Genomic DNA, 20824 nt, shown 5'->3' with positions numbered 1-20824 from the left:
AAAGTGTGGTGGTCCGTGAGCGCCCCCTAGTGGTCCGTGAGTATATTGGTAACATTTCACATTTGAAATAAATAAATAAATTTACGTTTTCCGCACTCTCGTGGGAATATCTCCGCAAGAGAGCGAGGTTAAGTTTCACTTTCGATTGCATGATATAGCCCATCGCAACACTTTCATCATACATGTTGCCACTTGTTTACCATTTTCAGGCGATTTGTAATCTGTTCTAGAAAAACGATGTGTTTTTTGATATTTGTGGAGTTAGGTGGTCCGCGAGTGTTTTTTTTATTGGTTAAGTGGTCCTTGGTATGAAAAGGTTTGAGAAACACTGGTCTAGGCCATCATCTATTTAAAACCAGAATTAGGGTTGAAAAACAGGCCCCGACTGCAGCCCCTAGCTCTGAAGATAGTCTAGTCACCTACATAAGCTAATGTTCAGCAGACAATGGCCGTAGAGACAGGGTATACAGACACCAATACATGGGTAGACTGGGTAGTGTATTCTGCTAAGGAAAACAAGCATGTAGACTGTGTAGGGATGGGTATCGTTTAGGTTTTAACGGTACTACTACTTTTATCGATACAGCTTATCGGTCCGGTCTTTTAACGGTAATCTTATCGGTTCTTTTGGAGAAAAAAATAAGGTAAACTAACAAAACAAATTGTGAACAAAATTAACATTGCTTTTTATTTAAATTAAATACATAATATTTCACATCAAAAGAAACAACAATGTTTTAACAAATCGTATTACATAATCTGATGACAGAACTGTAAACAGAAGAGCTGAAACTTTAACAAAATAAATAACTCAGTTACCTCCAATCATTAACCCATGTTTGTATCATTAACTCCGTGTGTTGCTGCTAGCATACATAATACCTGACATGGAAATGTAATAGATTGTTTTCATAACATTGACAGTATTTTAACTGTTACCTTTGACCTTTGTTAATGCAGTTTAATTTTAGGATGTTTGGAAAGGATGAGAAGGTATTCTGCCTGCGCTTGTTTGTGTTCGTTTTGGAGACGTGTGATCTGTTAAACTGTGATCGACTAGATGGCCTTGATCTGGGAGACGGAGATCGATTGCTCGTCTCCGGGTTTCGCGGCACTTTCCTCACTCGAGTAAAGTACCGGAGAATGAAACCTAACTTTGACTCTTGTCAAAATTCTTCCCTTTTATCAGGTATGTAGATAGTACAAAACCATAACAAATTGGGCCAAACTATAACATAACAAGTGTAAGGAGTGTTTTAAAGTGGTTGTGTGAAATATTGAGTGTGTTATTATTACGTTTTATCAGCTTGGGCAGCTTGTGTGTGATAGCCGAGAATGTGTGTAGTAGTAACGTCTACATCAGGGGCCGGCAACCCCTGGCACGCGTGCCAGCATTGGCACGCGGCACCGTAACCAGTGGCACACTAGGAATAAGTGGAATAAGTGTCCAAAATATTTAAATTGTATTTTTGGATCCTGACCGAGACCGCCGCCAGAGCGCGTCTCCCCGTTACTTGCAGAAGGAAGCCATGCACGCAACGCAGCCCCGCTCTCTTTATAGGTGACTTTCTGCCGCTTTCCTCCGTGGTGCAGTGCTGATTGTTTCACCACGGAGGAAAGCACTTCACTAATTGCAGTACCCATAAGGAGCTGTACAAATGCTGCAGTTTTTGCGTGGCTGTGTATTTAGTTGAAAGCCCAGTGGCGATCTGTTCATCTGTTATCGAAATAATATGCTTCAAAGGGGCAGACTGGCCATCTTGTGTGTTGAACTTTCCTGTCGGCTCCCAGACCGTAGTCGAGGAGGGCAGAAGCAACAAGCTTCAGGTTCAATAAGCCACTTTAGCTTAAATGACTGGAGAGAGGCGAGCTCTTCTTGGGAGGCCGTTGCATTTATTTAGCTGTTCTTCTGTTTCACAAAATACATCACAGACCTCTGCTTTTTTCTTCTGCCTCGTTTCACTTCCAGAAACATACACACGTTCACTCACTGTCGCTCTACCATCCACACACACATGCACAAGCCACACCCCTCTCTCTCTTAAAGGGACAGCGATCTCATCTCACTCTGCATGACACTAATATCATAACATGTGTGCTCTGAGTCTGGAGAATCACAGAACGGTCGATCGTCCTTATTATTAGGCCGTTTAAACCAATTATTTAAATTCGGCATCATGTAAGTTGAGCTGACAGGTCCACACACTTCTTCCCCGCAGCGAGGCTCACCCGCCCTCCTGCTGATAGTTGACGAGCGTCAAGCTCCTCAACCGGTAAAGTACCGGAGAATGAAACCTAACTTTGACTCTTGTCAAACTTCTTCCCTTTTATCAGGGGCGTAACATTTTGGGGCTTGTCCGGGACGAATGTGACGAGGGCCATCTGTTCCAGATAGATGTCCCCGATCATTATTCAACCCATCTTCACTACAACTAGGGTGGACGACGACGTGTAGTGGTTCAATAGCTACGGAGATGGACTTGTATACAATCTGAGGTCAACTACGGGTGCCAGGAGAGTTACACTGTGTTACGTCCCAACTAGGGGAAGAGGAATGCAACACACACCAGTATGGAATTGGTATTAATTATAAGTGTTTATTTAACACAGCTGTAAACAAAATAGCAGGCAAACAGCCTGAAACAAACAAAAGAGCCAAAAGGGCACAGGTTGACAAATAACCAACTAAAGGAGGACTCTAAAAAGGGAGTCTAAAGACATACAGGGAAAATACATACTAATATACTAAATGAAGAACGAAACAAAACCTCACTCTAAAAGTGGTACAACTAACACAAATAATCTATACAAAAACACAGCTAAACTAAAGGCAACAGTCACAAATCCTAACTATACTCTAAACACTAACTAAGCTACTCTACACTCTAACTAATCACACAAGTTTTAACCCCAGAACAAAGAGCAAGTAGCGAGAGGCATCTGTCCACCTACAGAGCCCTCCAGAATGATGATTGTCCCCAAGCTTTGTAATAATCTCCAGCAGGTGTGCGCCGGCTGTGCGCTGCGATTGGAGTGCGTCGGGCCCGGCGTGCTCCAATCGCAATCTTCAGGGGCGGACCAGGAGATGGCAGCCAATGCCGGGAGGGCAACCGCACAGCTCATTTACATAGAACACACACAGCTGAAAACACTCAGACGACCAGGAAGGCAGCAGCCGTAACACGCTGTCTCATCTGGAAAGTGAAGGTTCTACATTACACTGACAATGTCCACAGGAAAAGAGATTGAAATGGACTCCTCAGCGCTAGAAGACTTGAAGCTAGAAGTTGGTGGTAAACTGTACACACTGACAAGGGATGATTTGATTGAAGTATGTGATTTCCTAACTATTGCCGGGTCAACTTTTGAGTATGTATCAGGTAAAAGCCGTTCGTCTCTCATCTCACATGTTACAATGCACTTAGAGAGAGAAGAGCTAAGTGAACTTGAGGAATAGGGTAAGGCAGAGCTACTTGTTCTAAAATATAAAATAGTTGAGTTACAACAGGCTGCTTTATTAAGTGAAGATAACAGAGAAAAAGAGCAGAGTTCAGATGACAAACAGACAGACGTGGTGCAGGAACATGTAATACAGCCGTCAGAAAGAGAAAGTTTGCTTAAAGAGATAGAGAAACTACAGTCAGCCTTAGCGTTTTCACTACAGGCAAAACCAGACCAGACCAGTGGGGCCCAAAGGTTAGTGAGTGGGGAAGGTAATACTATTAAACAAGACAATGTGACTGTCCAACAGATCCCCCAACCACGTATCTCATTACAGTGGAGCAGAGAATTCAAAATACCCGGCCGGATCGGTGAGCCGGGTCAAAAAGACAAACTTACATTCTCTAGTCTAGCACACCAAATTGAGCAAGGCATGAGCAAGGGATTTCCTGAAATAGAAATAGTGGATGCAGTGATAAGGGCAATAGCACCAGGCCTACAACTACGCAGCTATTTAGAGGGAAAAATCAACCTAACTTTACCTACCTTGAGGAGGATACTCAGGTCCCCTCACCAAGAAAAAGGAGCAACAGAACTGTACAAACAACTGACCTCAGAGGCCCAAAATAACAAAGAGACTCCACAAAAATTCCTGATCCGCGCTCTGGATTTAAGACAGGAAATTCTGTTTGCTCCACAGGAGGCAGAATCTGGTGTAAGATATGATCCTGTCCTCGTACAGAGTATGTTTCTCCACACTGTTCTCACAGGCCTGCAAAATGAAAAAATTAGAAGTGATCTTCAGCCGTATTTGCTACAGACAACATCAAGTGATGAGCTGCTCCTCGAAAAAGTTAACATTGCTTGTGCCAACGAAGCAGAGAGACAAAATAAAAATAAACTACTTCCCCAGCAGCGGCCAACCACAGTGCACTCAGCTCAATCAGCGAGACAACTGCAGAGAAAAAGGAAAAAAATACTAATCCAGACCAAAACAGCAGATTTCAGCCTGATGTTCTGAGTGAACTGAAAGAAATGCGGTCTGATATGGCATTACTGAAAAACATAGGCGCTGAAGTTGCACAAATCAGAGAGTCAATGCGACAGCCTAACCAAGCACAGCCACAGTATTTCACCTCACCTATACCACAAGAATGCATCCTCCCTCCTCAGTTCCAGTATCCACAGCAAAACCGCTGGCCTCCCCCAGGACCAGGGCAGAGAGGAGAGACAGCTCAATACCAAAGAGGGTTCGCACCACAACACAACTTCTCCGGGCCAAGTCGTGCACGCTTAAAAAAAATGTTGGGCTGCAAGCAAAATGGAAGTGAGTATTGCACTCATTGCTACAGGTGTGGTAGTAGTGAACATTTTCTCGCAGGTTGCAGGCTGAGAGGAAACGGACCAGACAGAGAGGTCCCTTTAAACGAAACAGGGACAGGGACCCCCACGGGACAGGGAGTAACCAACAACAGTGTAATGTCCCAACAGCATTGCTCATACTGTGGTGTCCCTGAAAACGAACAGAAATTCAGAAAATGTGCATCGTGTAAAGAAGACAATTACTGCTCTAAAACCTGTCAAACTGAACATTGGCCAAAACATTACAAAAAATGCAAGCAGCCCCCTCACACACATGTTAATCAGTGCTCTCAACCAAGTGCAAGCACAGCCCACACCAGAAAAGAGGACAGCCATTCTTGTCTTGTGGCGTTGGTAGGAAAAAGGTGTATAGTTGAGTGCTACAGATGTAGCGAGTCAGACAGTTTGAAACGCGAGGGCCGTGATTGGTACGTGATCTGCACTCGCTCAAGGGAAAACCTCCAGCTTGACTTGAGACCGCCCCCGTGATAGATAAATGTAATTATAATGAAGCCAGCTGCAATGGATCATTGATCCACCAGGGGGTGCAGTGGGGTTCCACACTGGAGCTCATGTGAAATAAAGTCAGATACAGTACGCTGGATGTACAGTGGAACTTTGTTAAGATCCATATGTCACGGATATCATACTCTGTGCTAAATAAGAGACATGTAATCATTTACAAAACATCACCATGTTGTTGTTTAACGAAATAATTTTGTTATTCTAAAAAAACGAACGTGAGGAAATGCAGCCCGGCTCTCGATTTGTAATCCTAATTTAATCATCATCTTCACCACGATCATTTATGTTTATGTTCGCCGAATTGACATGAAATCACTGACACATATGAATATACTGTATTCAACTTCATTAAAACGTTATTAACGTGCCTAAACTCAGTAATTCATCAAAAATATGTATATTTTAATGGAGCTTCGTCGGTCGATCAGGATCCCAAAGTGTAGCGGAGGGATCCTCATCTGCATGAAGGGTGTTATTTTCCCCATAAGGAACAAGTCGCTGCAAATTATCCCGCTTATTACATCGCCACATTCTCAACAAAGTAAAGACATGACTCCCAATATTAATTTAAATGCTTTTATGGATTTAGAAAATGTTTTTATTGATTTAAAAAATAGTTGTATGTATTGATTTAAATTGACATGCATCCGCTAAGAAAAATAGTCTGTTGTTACCGTTTTTTAAACAGTCTGAATGAAACGGCAGCTCTCAGCTGTGTATTTACACAACTAATGGCCCATCAACCACAGCTCTCTCCCCCCCTCCCCCCCTGATCTTTCTTCTCCAGCAGCTAAATTAACTGTAGGTTACTCTGAGTGACCATAGACTGTATGTGACAAGCTTACAGTTAGTGACGTAACAACACCATAAAATGTTATGTAATTCAGGCTTATAGTTCACCCTTCTCTAAAAGCCTTCAACAATGACAATATTCATAGTAATTTAATAAATCCTTCCAACACACATTGTAAAAAATAGCCTACTGTAAGTTAAGAAATCATTCCAATATGTACATCTTCTGATGTAACAACAATAACATTATAAATAGTAACATAGCTGAACATGGTATTGCACATTTAGCTTTGAGTGTTCCTGACCTGAGATGTTTTTATTACATGAATTAAGGTGACCGAGGCTTTTTAACATACAGGGATGCAAACTCATCAGGTATGAAAAAGGTGACAAGGATCCGAGCCCCCGGCTCCCCCACCCCACGGAATAACAGAGGATTTTAGCAGTCAGAACAACTAAAGCAGCAGTGTTAATAATAACAGAAACGCCAAAGAGTCACATCTAATAGAAATATATAAAAGCATTTATTTTTAAATTGTGTAGCAGTTAGTTTATAATTTTGGTATCACTGTTGAGCATTTTGAAAATGTATTTTCATGCCTCTGTGCAAGGCTTAGTCTTTCTATCTTTATAGCCACATCGTGTAAAGTAACTAAGTTCAGAAACTCAAAAAGTACTATACTTGGGCACAATTTTGAGATACTTGTACTTTATTTAAGTATTTTAATGTTTTGCTACTTTGTTCTTCTACTCCACTACAGTTCAGAGGTACATGCTGTACTTTTCCTCCACTCCATGTATGTAATACCTTTAGTTACTTTACAGATGTGGATGAATGATGTGAAATATTATCAATTGTTAATTCCAGTGATGCAAATTAGTCGCTTTTCGGCGCCTCCCGCATTTTTTAATGCTGCTTTGGGTGACTTGTGTAATTCGTGGAGAACCGAAGAGTTTTCGTTTTGGGGGGTGTGGGGGTCCGTCAGTCCGTCCGTTAGTCCGTCCGACTGACGGACAACTTCTCACTTCAAAAAAGAAGAAGAAATCTAGATCGCAAAATAATTAAACAAGCGAGTACCTGTTTTTCCTGGCCAAGGACAGGTTCCTTGAACACAACACGAGCGTAACCTGTCTTCACGTGTGTATGTCTCGTCTGAAAGGAGTGTAGACTAGACTTGAGTGCTTACGGAGAGCACCGGAACGCCGCTCCAGTTCTTCAAATATTGCAGTACCCATAAGGAGCCGTACACATGCCGCAGTGTTTGCGTGGCTGTGTCTTTAGTTGTAAGCACAGTGGCGATCTGTTGTTATTAGCATCTGGTTAGCTAGCTATGCTAACGAATTTAAAGAGCTTTTCTACAACCAGGTGGAAGAGAGCTCTCTCCTGAGAGGCTCAAATAACCTCAGCTCAGTGAGGTTAAGGCACACCTTGATATGATCATTATAATTATTAATGAGACATTAGAGACTAAATGAAAAACAGGTATAAAATACTATATGACAGTAACAAAAAAGTTGTTAAAAATAACAAGAATAGAGTTTAAAAGGAGAGTGATTTGTAAAATATCCAAAAAGAAAAATCTGCTTACAGTTCTGTTTCAAATGGGTGTTGAAAGATGTACCCATAGATCTACTCATTTTGTTCTCAAAGTGCATCAGATTGATGCTTTTAACTTCAATATTTAAAAAAAAATCTTCCCGGGGGAGCATGCCCCCGGACCCCCCTAGAGAAGGTTAGGTCCACCCCACTTAAATCATGTTCACATGGATACTAAATACATTTGCACACATCTTGTGTCCATATCTTTCTGTTTTGGTGGTCATGCCACACCGTGCACATGCATGCATGCCATGCATGCATGCATGGCAAGATATCTGGATTAACAGGTTGTGTTTTCTTTGCACAGCATGAAAGAAAGGCTAAATGAATTGTCTGTGATTTTAGTTTTTTTAAGCAGAGGTTGAGTTCAATAATTTGTACGGACCTCGGAGGATGTTGTAAAAATTGAAAGGAAAAAGGTTCCCCACCCCTGCTGTAAATAATAATAAAAACCCTTGATTTATAACTTAACATCTCTGTCTCCTATTGATCTGAGTATATTATAAAGAATAGCCAGTTAATTTAAGCATTATAGCACAGGCCTTTGTCAGATGGTATATTACGCTGTTTCTTTCTGCTTCGAATAGTTCTCTCTTTTTTCACCATACCTGTGTTTGCATCACTGTAATTCCGACTTTAGTTCCACCTGGAGTAAATCCACAAGCTACCCTGCAGTATACAAAGTCATTCAAACTAGCTGCACCTTTACCAGCTTTGAGAACACTTTCATGATCAATCATTATAAAACATATCATATCTATTATTCTGAAATGGACCAATCTGCACAATGACTACTATTACTGTCGCTACTTTCACTATATTTTGATGATAATACTTTTCTACTTTTACTTGAGGAACATTTTGAATGCAGGACGTTTACTGTAACAGAGTATTCCTACACTCTGGGACTATTACTTTTACTCAAGTACAAGATCTGAGTACTTCTACTTTTACTCAAGTACAAGACCTGAGTACTTCTACTTTTACTCTAGTACAAGATCTGTGTGCTTCTACTTTTACTCAAGTACAAGACCTGAGTACTTCTACTTTTACTCAAGTACAAGATCTGAGTACTTCTACTTTTACTCTAGTACAAGATCTTTGTGCTTCTACTTTTACTCAAGTACAAGATCTGAGTACTTCTACTTTTACTCAAGTACAAGACCTGAGTACTTCTACTTTTACTCAAGTACAAGATCTGAGTACTTCTACTTTTACTCAAGTACAATATATATATACTTATACCACCTCTGTTTATAGCCTATGAAAAAAACTATTAGAAATAGAAGGCTAAAGCTAACGTTAGCAGATAGTGACAATGTATGCTAGCTAGCTAGCTCAACGATTCCTTAAATAATATTGCCACAGAAAAACTTTTCAGTTCACATCACGCTCTGCCGCTCCGACAGGGAGCTCTGCTCTGAACACCTGAACGGTCCGTTCTAACAGCTGTTCACCAGCGGTCCAGTCTGTGCCACAGTGACTCCGGACGCACAGTTAATATTAACGAACGCACCCTTAGGTAATGTAGCTGCTGAAGCTAGACCATCATCTCGGAGCAGCAGAGCATTATTATACATCCATGAGCAGAGCCGACAGGCAGGAAGACTCGAGCACACAGCTCGTACTTCATTCTAATATATAAAAAAAGAACACCATGCGTGTCATGATGGCACATAACAGCTCACGGCCGCAGATTACTCCGGGTCCCAGACCCCCCCATACCCCAAAAATATTTGTTTTGCAGATCTACATGAATCACACAAACGACTTATTTTGGATTCAAAACGGCGAATTTCGCCGAAAGGTGACAAGTTTGCATCACTGAACATAGACAGAGCACAACTGAAACATAACATCTGAGATGTAACAACATAATACACTTTTTGGGGATGCTTGGGATGTGAGGAGTGAGGGACACGGCTTAGAACGGGCGTGTCGCCTGGCAGGACAGGAGAGTGTTTGCACCAGTCTGCCTTGATCTATGAATTCATGTCCGTGACACTCACTGCTGCCCACAGCTGTTTTATAGAAGGAAATTCCTTCACTTCATGAAAGTGTTTTAACCACACACACCTCTACACTAGAGATGTTAAGATTCACCGATTTGCATCGGTGCACCGGCATAAACGTTCAAGATGCGAGTGCACCGGTTGAAAGAGTGCACATCGGCTACAGTTTGGGTTGAACCGGGTTGAACTCGCGATGCATCGATTGCGTAGCGTCTTTGCATCGGTAAAAAAATGATTCATTCATATATATATCCCCTCATCTTGTCAACGCTCGGCAGAGACGATCTTTGATATTTGCTTCGCCACTACGGAGAACGAGAGTCTCAGTTATCAACACACACGGAAGTTGAGGAGAAAGAGAAACACAGCGCACCGAAAGATACCTACAAATCAAACGTTTGGCAACCCTTCGGATTGTTCAAGAAAGACGGTGTAATAGTCATTTATGCTATATAGTTGACCGCAGGTCATGGAGAGTAATAAGGTATCCGTAGACCTTTGTATGAGGTATCTTTATTACTTAACAGGTCTACAGCCATGATACATAGATCCGTCCTAGATGCGGACTTGCATACACACAGTATCACTCCGCAGCCGCACCCCATCAGTAACGTCCTGATGGTATATGTGCGCGGCACTATTACTACAGACGGTCAACTTGAAAAATCACTCGCAAATTGTTAACGATGCCGAGCCGCTTTAAAATACACAAGTAGTACGAGGAACTTAGCGACGCACATAAAGAGGCGACGTGGGGTCTGCGGCTGAAAAGAGAAACCTGAAAGTGAGACATATGAGTTAAATCACTCAGTGAGGTGTTCTGTCAGAGAGAGGTGTTTAGCTTACAGCAGCCTGTGACGGCCAATAATAATTTAAATGTCTTCCTTACTGTAAGCAGTTATGAAATACCTGTTTGTGAAAGGTTATTTGTTTTCTTTATTGTTCAGATAGAAACCACTGCTTTCTGCTCACTGGTGAGTTAGCCTCTGAGTGTTAAGCACATCAGGCTGGCAGCTGTATGGGCATTGCTCTATGGTAGCTGTTATTTGCACATTGTTAATCATGAGCAATGCATCCTTACATTGTTTAACTGTGAGGTGTTATACAATTGTACTCTGGAGAGCTTCTAAAGGTAAAAAAATAAACGGCATGATGGGATGTGCAGTACCAAATATGTAAAGAACTTTTTTGTTAATGTATGATTTGCTGCATATAAGGAATAAAACAAAAATCCTCTGTCGTACCATATTGAAGTATCATTATTTTTTTCATCGTGTTGAATCGCATCGTATCGCCCCGAATCGCAGAATGTTGAATCAAATCGTATCGAACTGTATCGCAACAGGGGTGAATCGTATCGTATCGCATCGCCTGGTGTTTCAAAGGTATCGTTAATGTATCGTATCGTGACAACGTATCGAGATGCGCATCGCATCGGCCTCAGTGATGGAGATGCACATCCCTACTCTACACACACATGAAGTGTGTTATTTTCCCCATAAGGAACAAGTCGCTGCAAATTATCCCGCTTATTACACGGCCACATTCTCAACAAAGTAACGACATGACTCCCAATATTAATTTAAATGCTTTTATGGATTTATAAAATGTTTTTATTGATTTAAAAAATAGTTGTATGTATTGATTTAAAAAATAGTTGTATGTATTGATTTAAATTGACATGCATCCGCTAAGAAAAATTGTCCGTTGTTACCGTTTTTTAAACAGTCTGAATGAAACGGCAGCTCTGTATTTACACAACTAATGGCCCATCAACCACAGCGCTCTCCCCCCCTCCCCCTTTGATCTTTCTTCTCCAGCAGCTAAATTAACTGTAGGTTACTCTGAGTGACAAGCTTACAGTTAGACACAACACTGTCATTGCAAGTGACCCTCAGTTAGTTGACCTTTATGGTCAACTGCTAAATTTGTTACTGATAAAAAAGGGCTTCTACTGTACCTATTACCTCAACACTAGAACCGCCAGAGGTTTTTGTATAGGCATACCTAAACGCGTCAAATCCCACTATTAGAATGCAATTTTTAACAACATAGGGTGCTCCATAACACACTTTCAGGAAAAGTCACGGACTGGGAGACTTTAATATTTTATTGAAAAAAAGTTACATTGCACACACACAACACACATCACACAAATTGACCCGATTGGCGGTTCTAGTGTTAAATAAACTCACTAATTAATGAAACCAGTTCAATACGCATTATTCTTATTCTTATCATTCTTTATGAGCGCAGAAATAGTCTTAAAATCAGATCTGTTTTTTAAATGAAATCTGACGGCAGGCAGTTAGCTCTGATCACCTATGATAAATGCGCCGCATCTAATTGCTGGCCATTCAGCCACAGACACTGTTCGAAATGGGGGGGAGCTAGGAGGAGCTTGCCTCCCCCGAAGAGGGAGGGAGCTCCCCTGAAGGCTGACTTTGAGATAAATAGGGGGAGCCCAAAACAATTGTGCATATTTGTGTCACACAGATTAGAAATGTTGAGTTTCTGTAAATAACAGTTCTTGAAATAAATAATAGTTATTGTTCATTACAGTTTCTGAATATTTGTTTTATATTTGTGAATATGTCTGGGTGTTGCCATCTGTACGTGGCGGCGCTGCATTCTTACTTACGTTGCTATGGTTATGGTGGTGATACCGGCGTGGTATTTGAAATGTTCATATTGATATTTTTTTAACTCTGGCTTTGTAATAAAAAATATGGCAAAACGAAAACAGCCAAGCGTCACAGCTTTTGGATTCACAAGCAAAGAAGCGAAGGAGTCTAAAAATTACAACGTGAACGGAAAACAACTTTTAGTTGGCCGGCTGTAAGCGGCGTTAGGGTCGAGCTTGACAGCTCCACACCGAGGGAAAGGCCTCAACAACGGCCACATCCGCCGGCATAGTGACACCGTCTGTATCAGAAGAGTGTTTTTATAGCAATTGATCGCATCCGCGCTGCTGCGCCCAGGGGCGGAGCTTCCTACAGGCAATATAGGCGGTTGCCTAGAGCGCCACCCAGAGGGGGGCGCCAAAAATTGCAACAATTTTTTTTTTTTTTTTTTTTTTTTGCTTGGCGCAGTTTTGGCGCCCCCCCTCTATATCTGCAACCATTATTCTTAAATAAAAAAAAAATTCTAACATAAGGGAAAATGAGCCAAAAATCTAAAACGGTCGGTCGGAGAGCCTCGGCTTTAGGTGTTCACAGTCAGAACATGCTAGAGCGCTGTGCATTGATGGGTATCGGTCAAGTGTTTATCAAATTGAGCGTTGAGGAAAGAAAGACTAACGTTAGAGAACTATGAAGAGGCAAAAGCCATCTGGGGCGCAGTATAAAAACAGAAGAAAAGAAGAAGAAGAGAAACGTGCCAAGGTGAAAGGTATGCAATTTTGATTGTATTGTCAACATTAGCGAATGGATCATGTAATCTTGCTAGTTAGCCAAGCCAACGTTAGCTAGCCAGCGTTTGTTATTGCCATTCAGTCGAAACTGTCATAAGGCTATTTTCTTTGTGTCATGAAATAGAAATATTAGTAATAAAAACAATGTTAGTTTTGGTGTAGCGAGCTAGCCAGTGTGGTGGAATGTTAGTTAGTTGGTAACGTTAGCTAACGTTAAGTTTACCTCAGAAAGCACATTGACTATCCGAGTCAAACATTTGCCAAATTCAACCCTGTCATAATGTGCGCTAACGTTAGCTAACTAGCTCAGTGGTTCTCAACTCCAGTCCTGTTGAATGTTTTCGTTCCAACCCAGAACTAACACACCTGATTCAACTGTTCTAATAAGATAGGCATAGCTCTTGATTAGTTGAATCAGACCTGTCAGGCTGTCCTAATGCTTACTAACTAAATAATAGCTACATTTAACAAATGGAAATGATTCAATGTTGATAATACACATTTTGTTATATCATTTTAGATTCACTTTTAAAATATCTGGGACCATCTGCTGCATCAGTTGACAAGGAACCGCCATGCACCTCAGCTGTGCCGGCTTCCTCAGGTGAGTGCAATGTGTCAATAGATGTTCCTGATGATAAATAATTGAATGTGAAATCCAGTCAATATATTTGCTCTTGTGTGTTCTTTCTATATTTATAGACCTAGAACCACATGAAGGAACGTCAGAACAGCAAGCTGCTCATCCTGATGAGATGACCACTGATTCCACCCTGCCACTGACCACTGTGTCTGTTTGTTCTGGTGAGTACAATATGTCAATAGATGTTCCTGATGTGATGATAAATAATTGAATGTAAAAATGACTGTCGTGCCATTTCTAATCCAGCCAATATATTTGCTCTTGTGTGTTCTCTATATATGTATAGGCCCAGAACCACTGCAAGGAACGTCAGAACAGCCTGCTGCATCTCATCCTGATTGCACCACAGATTCCACCCATACACTCTTCTCAGGTGTGTGCCTTATGAATGTAAAGATGTTTAGCTATAAACCTAATTGTCCTCATGCTTTCAAATAATTGCTTTCTGTTTTTATTTACATTTTACACACTGTCCCAACCTTTTTGGAATTGGGGTTGTGTGTGCGTGTGTGTGTGTGTGTGTGTGTGTGTGTGTGTGTGTGTGTGTGTGTGTGTGTGTGTGTGTGTGTGTGTGTGTGTGTGTGTGTGTGTGTGTGTGTGTGTGTGTGTGTGTGTGTGTGTGTGTGTGTGTGTGTGTGTGTGTGTGTGTGTGTGTGTGTGTGTGTGAAGATATTGTGAATATGAGGTGAGAAAATGTGCTTCACATGCCCTCCAGATGCAGCAAAGACAGACGATCCACTACCAACCGATCCTGCTGACTGCCCTTCACATCTCACAGACACAATGAGGACAGAGTTTGTTCGGAGAGGACCATATCAGATAACACCTGATTTCATTTTCCCAAGGAGAGATGATGGGAGAAGTTGCCACCACCAGTACTTCAGCAGGACCTTAGTAAATGGAGAAAGGATCAAAAGAAGTTGGGTGACATATTCAAAAAAGAAGAACAGTCTTTTTTGTTTTTGTTGTCAACTTTTATCTCCAAAACAAATTAATTTAACAAATGCAGGACTGTCGGATTGGAAAAATGCAAGTGCTGCTTTGACCAGCCATGAAAATAGTCCGGAACACCTGAACAATTTGGCGTCATGGAAAGAATTGGCAGTTCGATTAAAACAAGGTACAACAATAGACAAACAAGAGCAGGCCCTCCTTGAGGCAGAGAAGAGTCGGTGGAGAGCAGTGCTGACACGACTGGTTGCTATTGTACAGTCTCTGGCAGGGCGAAATATGGCATTGAGAGGAAAGACAGAAATACTCTCCTTCAAATGGAAACTTTTTGAAAGAGGTTGAGCTTTTGGCGCAGTTTGACCCAGTGATGAAAGACCACATCCACAAGATTAAAAGTCAAACATCCCACCACAGCTACTTGGGCAAAACCATTCAGAATGAGTTGATTGAATGCATCAGTGGAAAGATTATATCAACAATAGTGCAAGAAATAAAGAAATGCAAGTACTTTTCCCTCATTTTAGATTGCACCCCGGATGTTAGCCATACTGAACAGCTGTCAGTAGTCATCAGAATTGTGACACTGGAAGAAGACCCCCAGATTAAAGAGCACTTCATGGGATTCCTAGTAGCAGAGGAGTCCACTGGTGAAAGTTTGTCCGCCCTGATTTTGAAGAGGCTGGAGGAGTTGCAGATTGCCTTTGATGACTGCAGAGGACAGTCATATGACAACGGCGCAAATATGAGAGGGAAGAACAAGGGAGTACAGGCCAGGCTACTGCAGTTGAACCCAAGAGCTTTGTTTGTGCCTTGTGGGGCACATACACTCAATTTGGTCATTGCTGATGCTGCCAAAAGCTCCAAAGATGCCATATCATTTTTTGGCATTGTGCAGAAGCTATACTGCCTGTTTTCTGCCTCTACACAGAGATGGGCCATCCTCAAGAAACACGTCAACCTTTCACTCAAAATGTGGTCAGAAACCAGATGGGAGAGCAGAGTGAAAGCTGTGGAGCCTCTGCGATATGAAGCCGCAGCTGTGAGAGAGGCACTGCTTGAGGTGAGAAACCAGGCCAAAGACCCAATCATCAGGATTGAAGCCCAGTCTCTGGCAGAAGAAGTGGGGTCATTCCGCTTTTCACTGTGCACAGTGGTCTGGTATGACATGTTAAGTCAAATTCAGCAGGTGAGCAAAGTCCTGCAGTCCCAAACAATGCAAGTGGATGTAGCAGTAAGTCTACTGAAAAAGACTGAAAAAGCTCTCAAATCCTACAGAGCCACAGGCTTTGTGGCTGCACAAACATCAGCCAAGGACATGTGTGAAGACATGAATGTGGATGCAGTCCTTGTGCAAAAGCGGCTGAAGTCAACAAAGAGGCACTTCTCATATGAGTCTCCTGATGAGCCATTGAGGAATGCTTTGCAAAATCTGGAGGTAACGTTCTTTAACGTGGTGGTAGATGCTGCAGTGTCAGCACAAAAGGAGAGGTTTACCACTCTTGAACATGTGCAAGACAAGTTTGGCATTCTGTACAACTTCCCAGACCTGCCACACTAAGAGCTGATGAAGCAAGCAGAGGCACTTGCACACACCTTAAGCCATGGAGGGCAATCTGATTTGGATGGGAAGGAGCTGGCTCAGGAGTTGGAAAATGTACCTGACTTGCCATCAAAGAGCATGACAACTCTTGAGTTGTTGAAATTCATACATACAAAGCAGCTCACCGAAATATATCCCAAGTTGTGTATTGCTCTGCGGATCAGTGCAACGCTACCAGTAACAGTAGCTTCAGCCGAGAGGAGTTTTTCCAAATTAAAACTCTTGAAAACATACCTGAGGTCCACCATGGCTCAAGAACGCCTCAGTGGTCTGGCTGTAATCAGTATTAACCATGAGGTTGGTGGTCAGATTTCATATGATGATGTGATTGATGACTTTGCAGCGAGGAAGGCCAGAAGGATTGCACTGTAAATGGAAACCAGTAGGAGCTAATATGTAGGCCAACCTTGTGTGATGATAGGGAGTGGAATGTAAATAGTTCTTGAGACAAAGTGAATTTGTAATTTTTATGTATTTGTTTGTTTATTTAGCATATTATATTTTGATTATTTGACATGTGTAACATATTTTACAATACATAATTTTCTTTTAAAGCAAATGTGCACGTTATTTTATTGTTTGTTATTGTTATTATTATTATTGTTTGTTAGCTAAGTTGTTTGTTTTAATTCTTTAGTGTGCACTTTACATTTCTTCTTAATTTTCTTTGAAAGCAAATTTGCACATTCTTTTATTGTTTGTTATTGATATTATTATTGTTTGTTAGCTAAGTTGTTTATTTGTTTTAATTCTTTAGTGTGCACTTTACATTTATTCTTAGCTCTTGTTCTTGCTTGTAATAAATAAAGCTGCAGTACTTTACTGTATAACTGTTAAGATGTTTTGATATTTTTTTTGGGGGGGGCGCAGTGGTGAAGCTCGCCTAGGGCACCAAATGTGCTAGGTCCGCCCCTGGCTGCGCCAGTCAACAGAGCGTGCGTGTGACATATTTAGTAGCAGAATGTGCTCTGAAAAATAGGGCTCCCCAAAAGCAAATGGGTAATTCGAACACTGACAGAGCTCCCTCTATACAAATCAAACTGTAGACGGTGTGAAAGCACCTATTGTTTTAAATAATGGTCGGAATGTGACCTGTGAGCCTTCTGAATTACCGTGGGACAGCACATTCTAAACTAAAATGTTCAATCAATAAAGTAACATCTTATCTTATCTTAATAATATCTTTATATTAATAATAATAATAAATCATACAGTATGTGTCCGAAAGGGAGCAGGAGGAAGCAAACACAAAAATATACAACAAATATACTGCATATTAAAGCAAACGATTGTAAAGGTAAAAGTATGAGCATAACAAATAAAGAAGTGTAATGTAAACATTTACATTATAATTATTTAATATATAAAGACTATATATGATTGATTTACAAGATTAGATATACTTTAGTTGATCTAAAATATTGATGTGTTCAAATGCTCTTCAAAACACAACTGAAAGTCCATGAAACTTGTCTTTCTGTATTTGTGAATGAAGCGCCATCTCCTGGTTAAAACCTGAAGTTGAAAATCTGGCAACGCCCTCTTGGAATATAGTGGGAGGGCTTAACATTCCTCTATACTGGTCTTACGGCCCGTCCACACTACAGCTTCAAAAAAAGCTTGCCGGCGGGCGTGTCTGAAGGTCGACCAACAACCAATCACATGAATCTCCCGCCCCTGACACACAAGTAGCGGTTTGATTGGCTAGAGCTTGTACTGGCATATGATTTGATTGGCTGACACTTCCACCGAAAGCTTCAGAAGCTTCAAAAGTTGAACATTGCTCAACTTTTGCAGCCTGAAACGCCAGGAAATCTCCGCTCTGCTGCCCACAATTCAGTTCGGCGAAAAGCGAGGCAACGTGACGTCACCCCATTCAAAGTGAATGGGCAGGCGCGTTGGAAACCGTTTTTGAAGCTGTCGAAGCTGTAGTGTGGACGGGCCGTTAGGCAGGTCGTAGGCAGGAAGCTGTAAACTGGAGTCTGAAATTAAGTGCTACATCTGTACATCCAAGACCGTACAATTAAAGCATTGTGGGATACAGGCTCCCAAGTCTGCATTGGTGATGAAAAATGGAAAAAGAGACATTTACCACATGAGAAGCGAAGAGATGCTTCAGAGTTACTGGATGCACCGGAGAATTTGAACATCACTGCTGCTAACGGAGAGAGCATGCCTTACAAGGGCTACATTGAGGTAACTTTTGGATTAGCTGCAGAAGGAGCTGATCCCAAAGAACGTATTGTCCCCATGCTAGTGATGAAAGGCAGATGTCTCTCACAGCCTATTCTAGGCTACAATGTCCTTGAGTGAATAGTGAAAACCAGCACTTCAGGACAAATGGATGTTAGAAGAAGAGAGCAGTTGCATGAGACTTTAACGGCAGCGATTCCCAGTCTTGAGAAAAAGAATTCCACAGCCTTCACTGACCTAGTGACTACAGAACAGTCATGTGACTATATGGTAAAAACCACAAAAGGGAAAGTCATGGTTCCTAAACACTCTTCTGTTCAAATTGACTGTAAAGTACAGACACAGCCACTGAAGAAAGATATTACCCTCATCTTCGAGCCTGACATAAATCCTCAGTGGGCTGAAGGCCTTAAGTTTTGTGATACATTGGTGATGCTTAAAATTGGTGCTTCACCTTACATTATTCTCAATGTGCAAAACCCCACCGATCACGATATTGAGTTTGCAGGAAGAACAGTTGTGGGTAGAGTGCAGCAAGTCCAGGCTGTGTATCCAACTACAGTGTTAGAGAAACCAAATCAGCATCCTCCAGTGTCAGTCAATCAAGTGAATGCAAAGAGTGAACATGATGCTGACATTCCATGGAATCCACCTGTAGCGGCCAAAATCATATAGAAATAAAACAGATAATTAACTTAAAATAATACAGCCGCTGAGGCACTAGTTAGCGGATCTTATGCAGGGCAATGATCCAGGTCCAGACAAGATTCTTCATTTGTGCAGTTTATTCCAATGACAAAGTACAACGAACAGGTTTCCTATATCCCTTTTCCTTACGCCTTTCCCTTAAGCCTTTCCTATGGCTTTCCTTCTGCTGGCTTGAAACACCCTGGTAAAAAAAAGTTTGCCTACTAGTGCTCTGGCTCCCACCACCCGCCTGTCTCCAATATATACAATTACAGCATTGCTCAACTTTTGCAGCCTGAAACGCCAGGAAATCTCCGCTCTGCTGCCCACAATTCAGTTCGGCGAAAAGCGAGGCAACGTGACGTCACCCCATTCAAAGTGAATGGGCAGGCGCGTTGGAAACCGTTTTTGAAGCTGTCGAAGCTGTAGTGTGGACGGGCCGTTAGGCAGGTCGTAGGCAGGAATCTGTAAACTGGAGTCTGAAATTAAGTGCTACATCTGTACATCCAAGACCGTACAATTAAAGCATTGTGGGATACAGGCTCCCAAGTCTGCATTGGTGATGAAAAATGGAAAAAGAGACATTTACCACATGAGAAGCGAAGAGATGCTTCAGAGTTACTGGATGCACCGGAGAATTTGAACATCACTGCTGCTAACGGAGAGAGCATGCCTTACAAGGGCTACATTGAGGTAACTTTTGGATTAGCTGCAGAAGGAGCTGATCCCAAAGAACGTATTGTCCCCATGCTAGTGATGAAAGGCAGATGTCTCTCACAGCCTATTCTAGGCTACAATGTCCTTGAGTGAATAGTGAAAACCAGCACTTCAGGACAAATGGATGTTAGAAGAAGAGAGCAGTTGCATGAGACTTTAACGGCAGCGATTCCCAGTCTTGAGAAAAAGAATTTCACAGCCTTCACTGACCTAGTGACTACAGAACAGTCATGTGACTATATGGTAAAAACCACAAAAGGGAAAGTCATGGTTCCTAAACACTCTTCTGTTCAAATTGACTGTAAAGTACAGACACAGCCACTGAAGAAAGATATTACCCTCATCTTCGAGCCTGACATAAATCCTCAGTGGGCTGAAGGCCTTAAGTTTTGTGATACATTGGTGATGCTTAAAATTGGTGCTTCACCTTACATTATTCTCAATGTGCAAAACCCCACCGATCACGATATTGAGTTTGCAGGAAGAACAGTTGTGGGTAGAGTGCAGCAAGTCCAGGCTGTGTATCCAACTACAGTGTTAGAGAAACCAAATCAGCATCCTCCAGTGTCAGTCAATCAAGTGAATGCAAAGAGTGAACATGATGCTGACATTCCATGGAATCCACCTGTAGCGGCCAAAATCATATAGAAATAAAACAGATAATTAACTTAAAATAATACAGCCGCTGAGGCACTAGTTAGCGGATCTTATGCAGGGCAATGATCCAGGTCCAGACAAGATTCTCCATTTGTGCAGTTTATTCCAATGACAAAGTACAACGAACAGGTTTCCTATATCCCTTTTCCTTACGCCTTTCCCTTAAGCCTTTCCTATGGCTTTCCTTCTGCTGGCTGGAAACACCCTGGTAAAAAAAAGTTTGCCTACTAGT

The 20824-nt window shown here is 41.7% G+C and overlaps 1 protein-coding gene across 2 annotated transcripts; it reads left to right on the top strand.

Moving 5' to 3' along the window:
• The first annotated feature begins 12812 nt into the window (after window positions 1-12812).
• Window positions 12813-17301, top strand: LOC307041975 (zinc finger MYM-type protein 1-like). 2 transcript variants are annotated; one of them, XM_079685591.1, is made up of 4 exons: window positions 12813-13748; window positions 13847-13948; window positions 14074-14160; window positions 14503-17301. In XM_079685591.1, exon 4 carries the CDS (start codon window positions 15106-15108, stop codon window positions 16294-16296), a length of 1191 nt encoding a protein of 396 aa, XP_079541717.1. In that variant the 5' UTR covers window positions 12813-13748; window positions 13847-13948; window positions 14074-14160; window positions 14503-15105; the 3' UTR covers window positions 16297-17301. The 2 variants fall into 2 exon arrangements, with proteins under 2 accessions (XP_079541717.1, XP_079541718.1); XM_079685592.1 differs by having other exon boundaries at window positions 14457-17301.
• The last annotated feature ends 3523 nt before the right edge of the window (window positions 17302-20824 follow it).

Source organism: Notothenia rossii (assembly GCF_949606895.1).
Source record: "Notothenia rossii genome assembly, chromosome: 5".
Lineage (NCBI taxonomy): Eukaryota > Metazoa > Chordata > Actinopteri > Perciformes > Nototheniidae > Notothenia > Notothenia rossii.
Note: the sequence above shows the minus strand (reverse complement) of the source record. Positions and strands in the feature narration are given on the sequence as shown.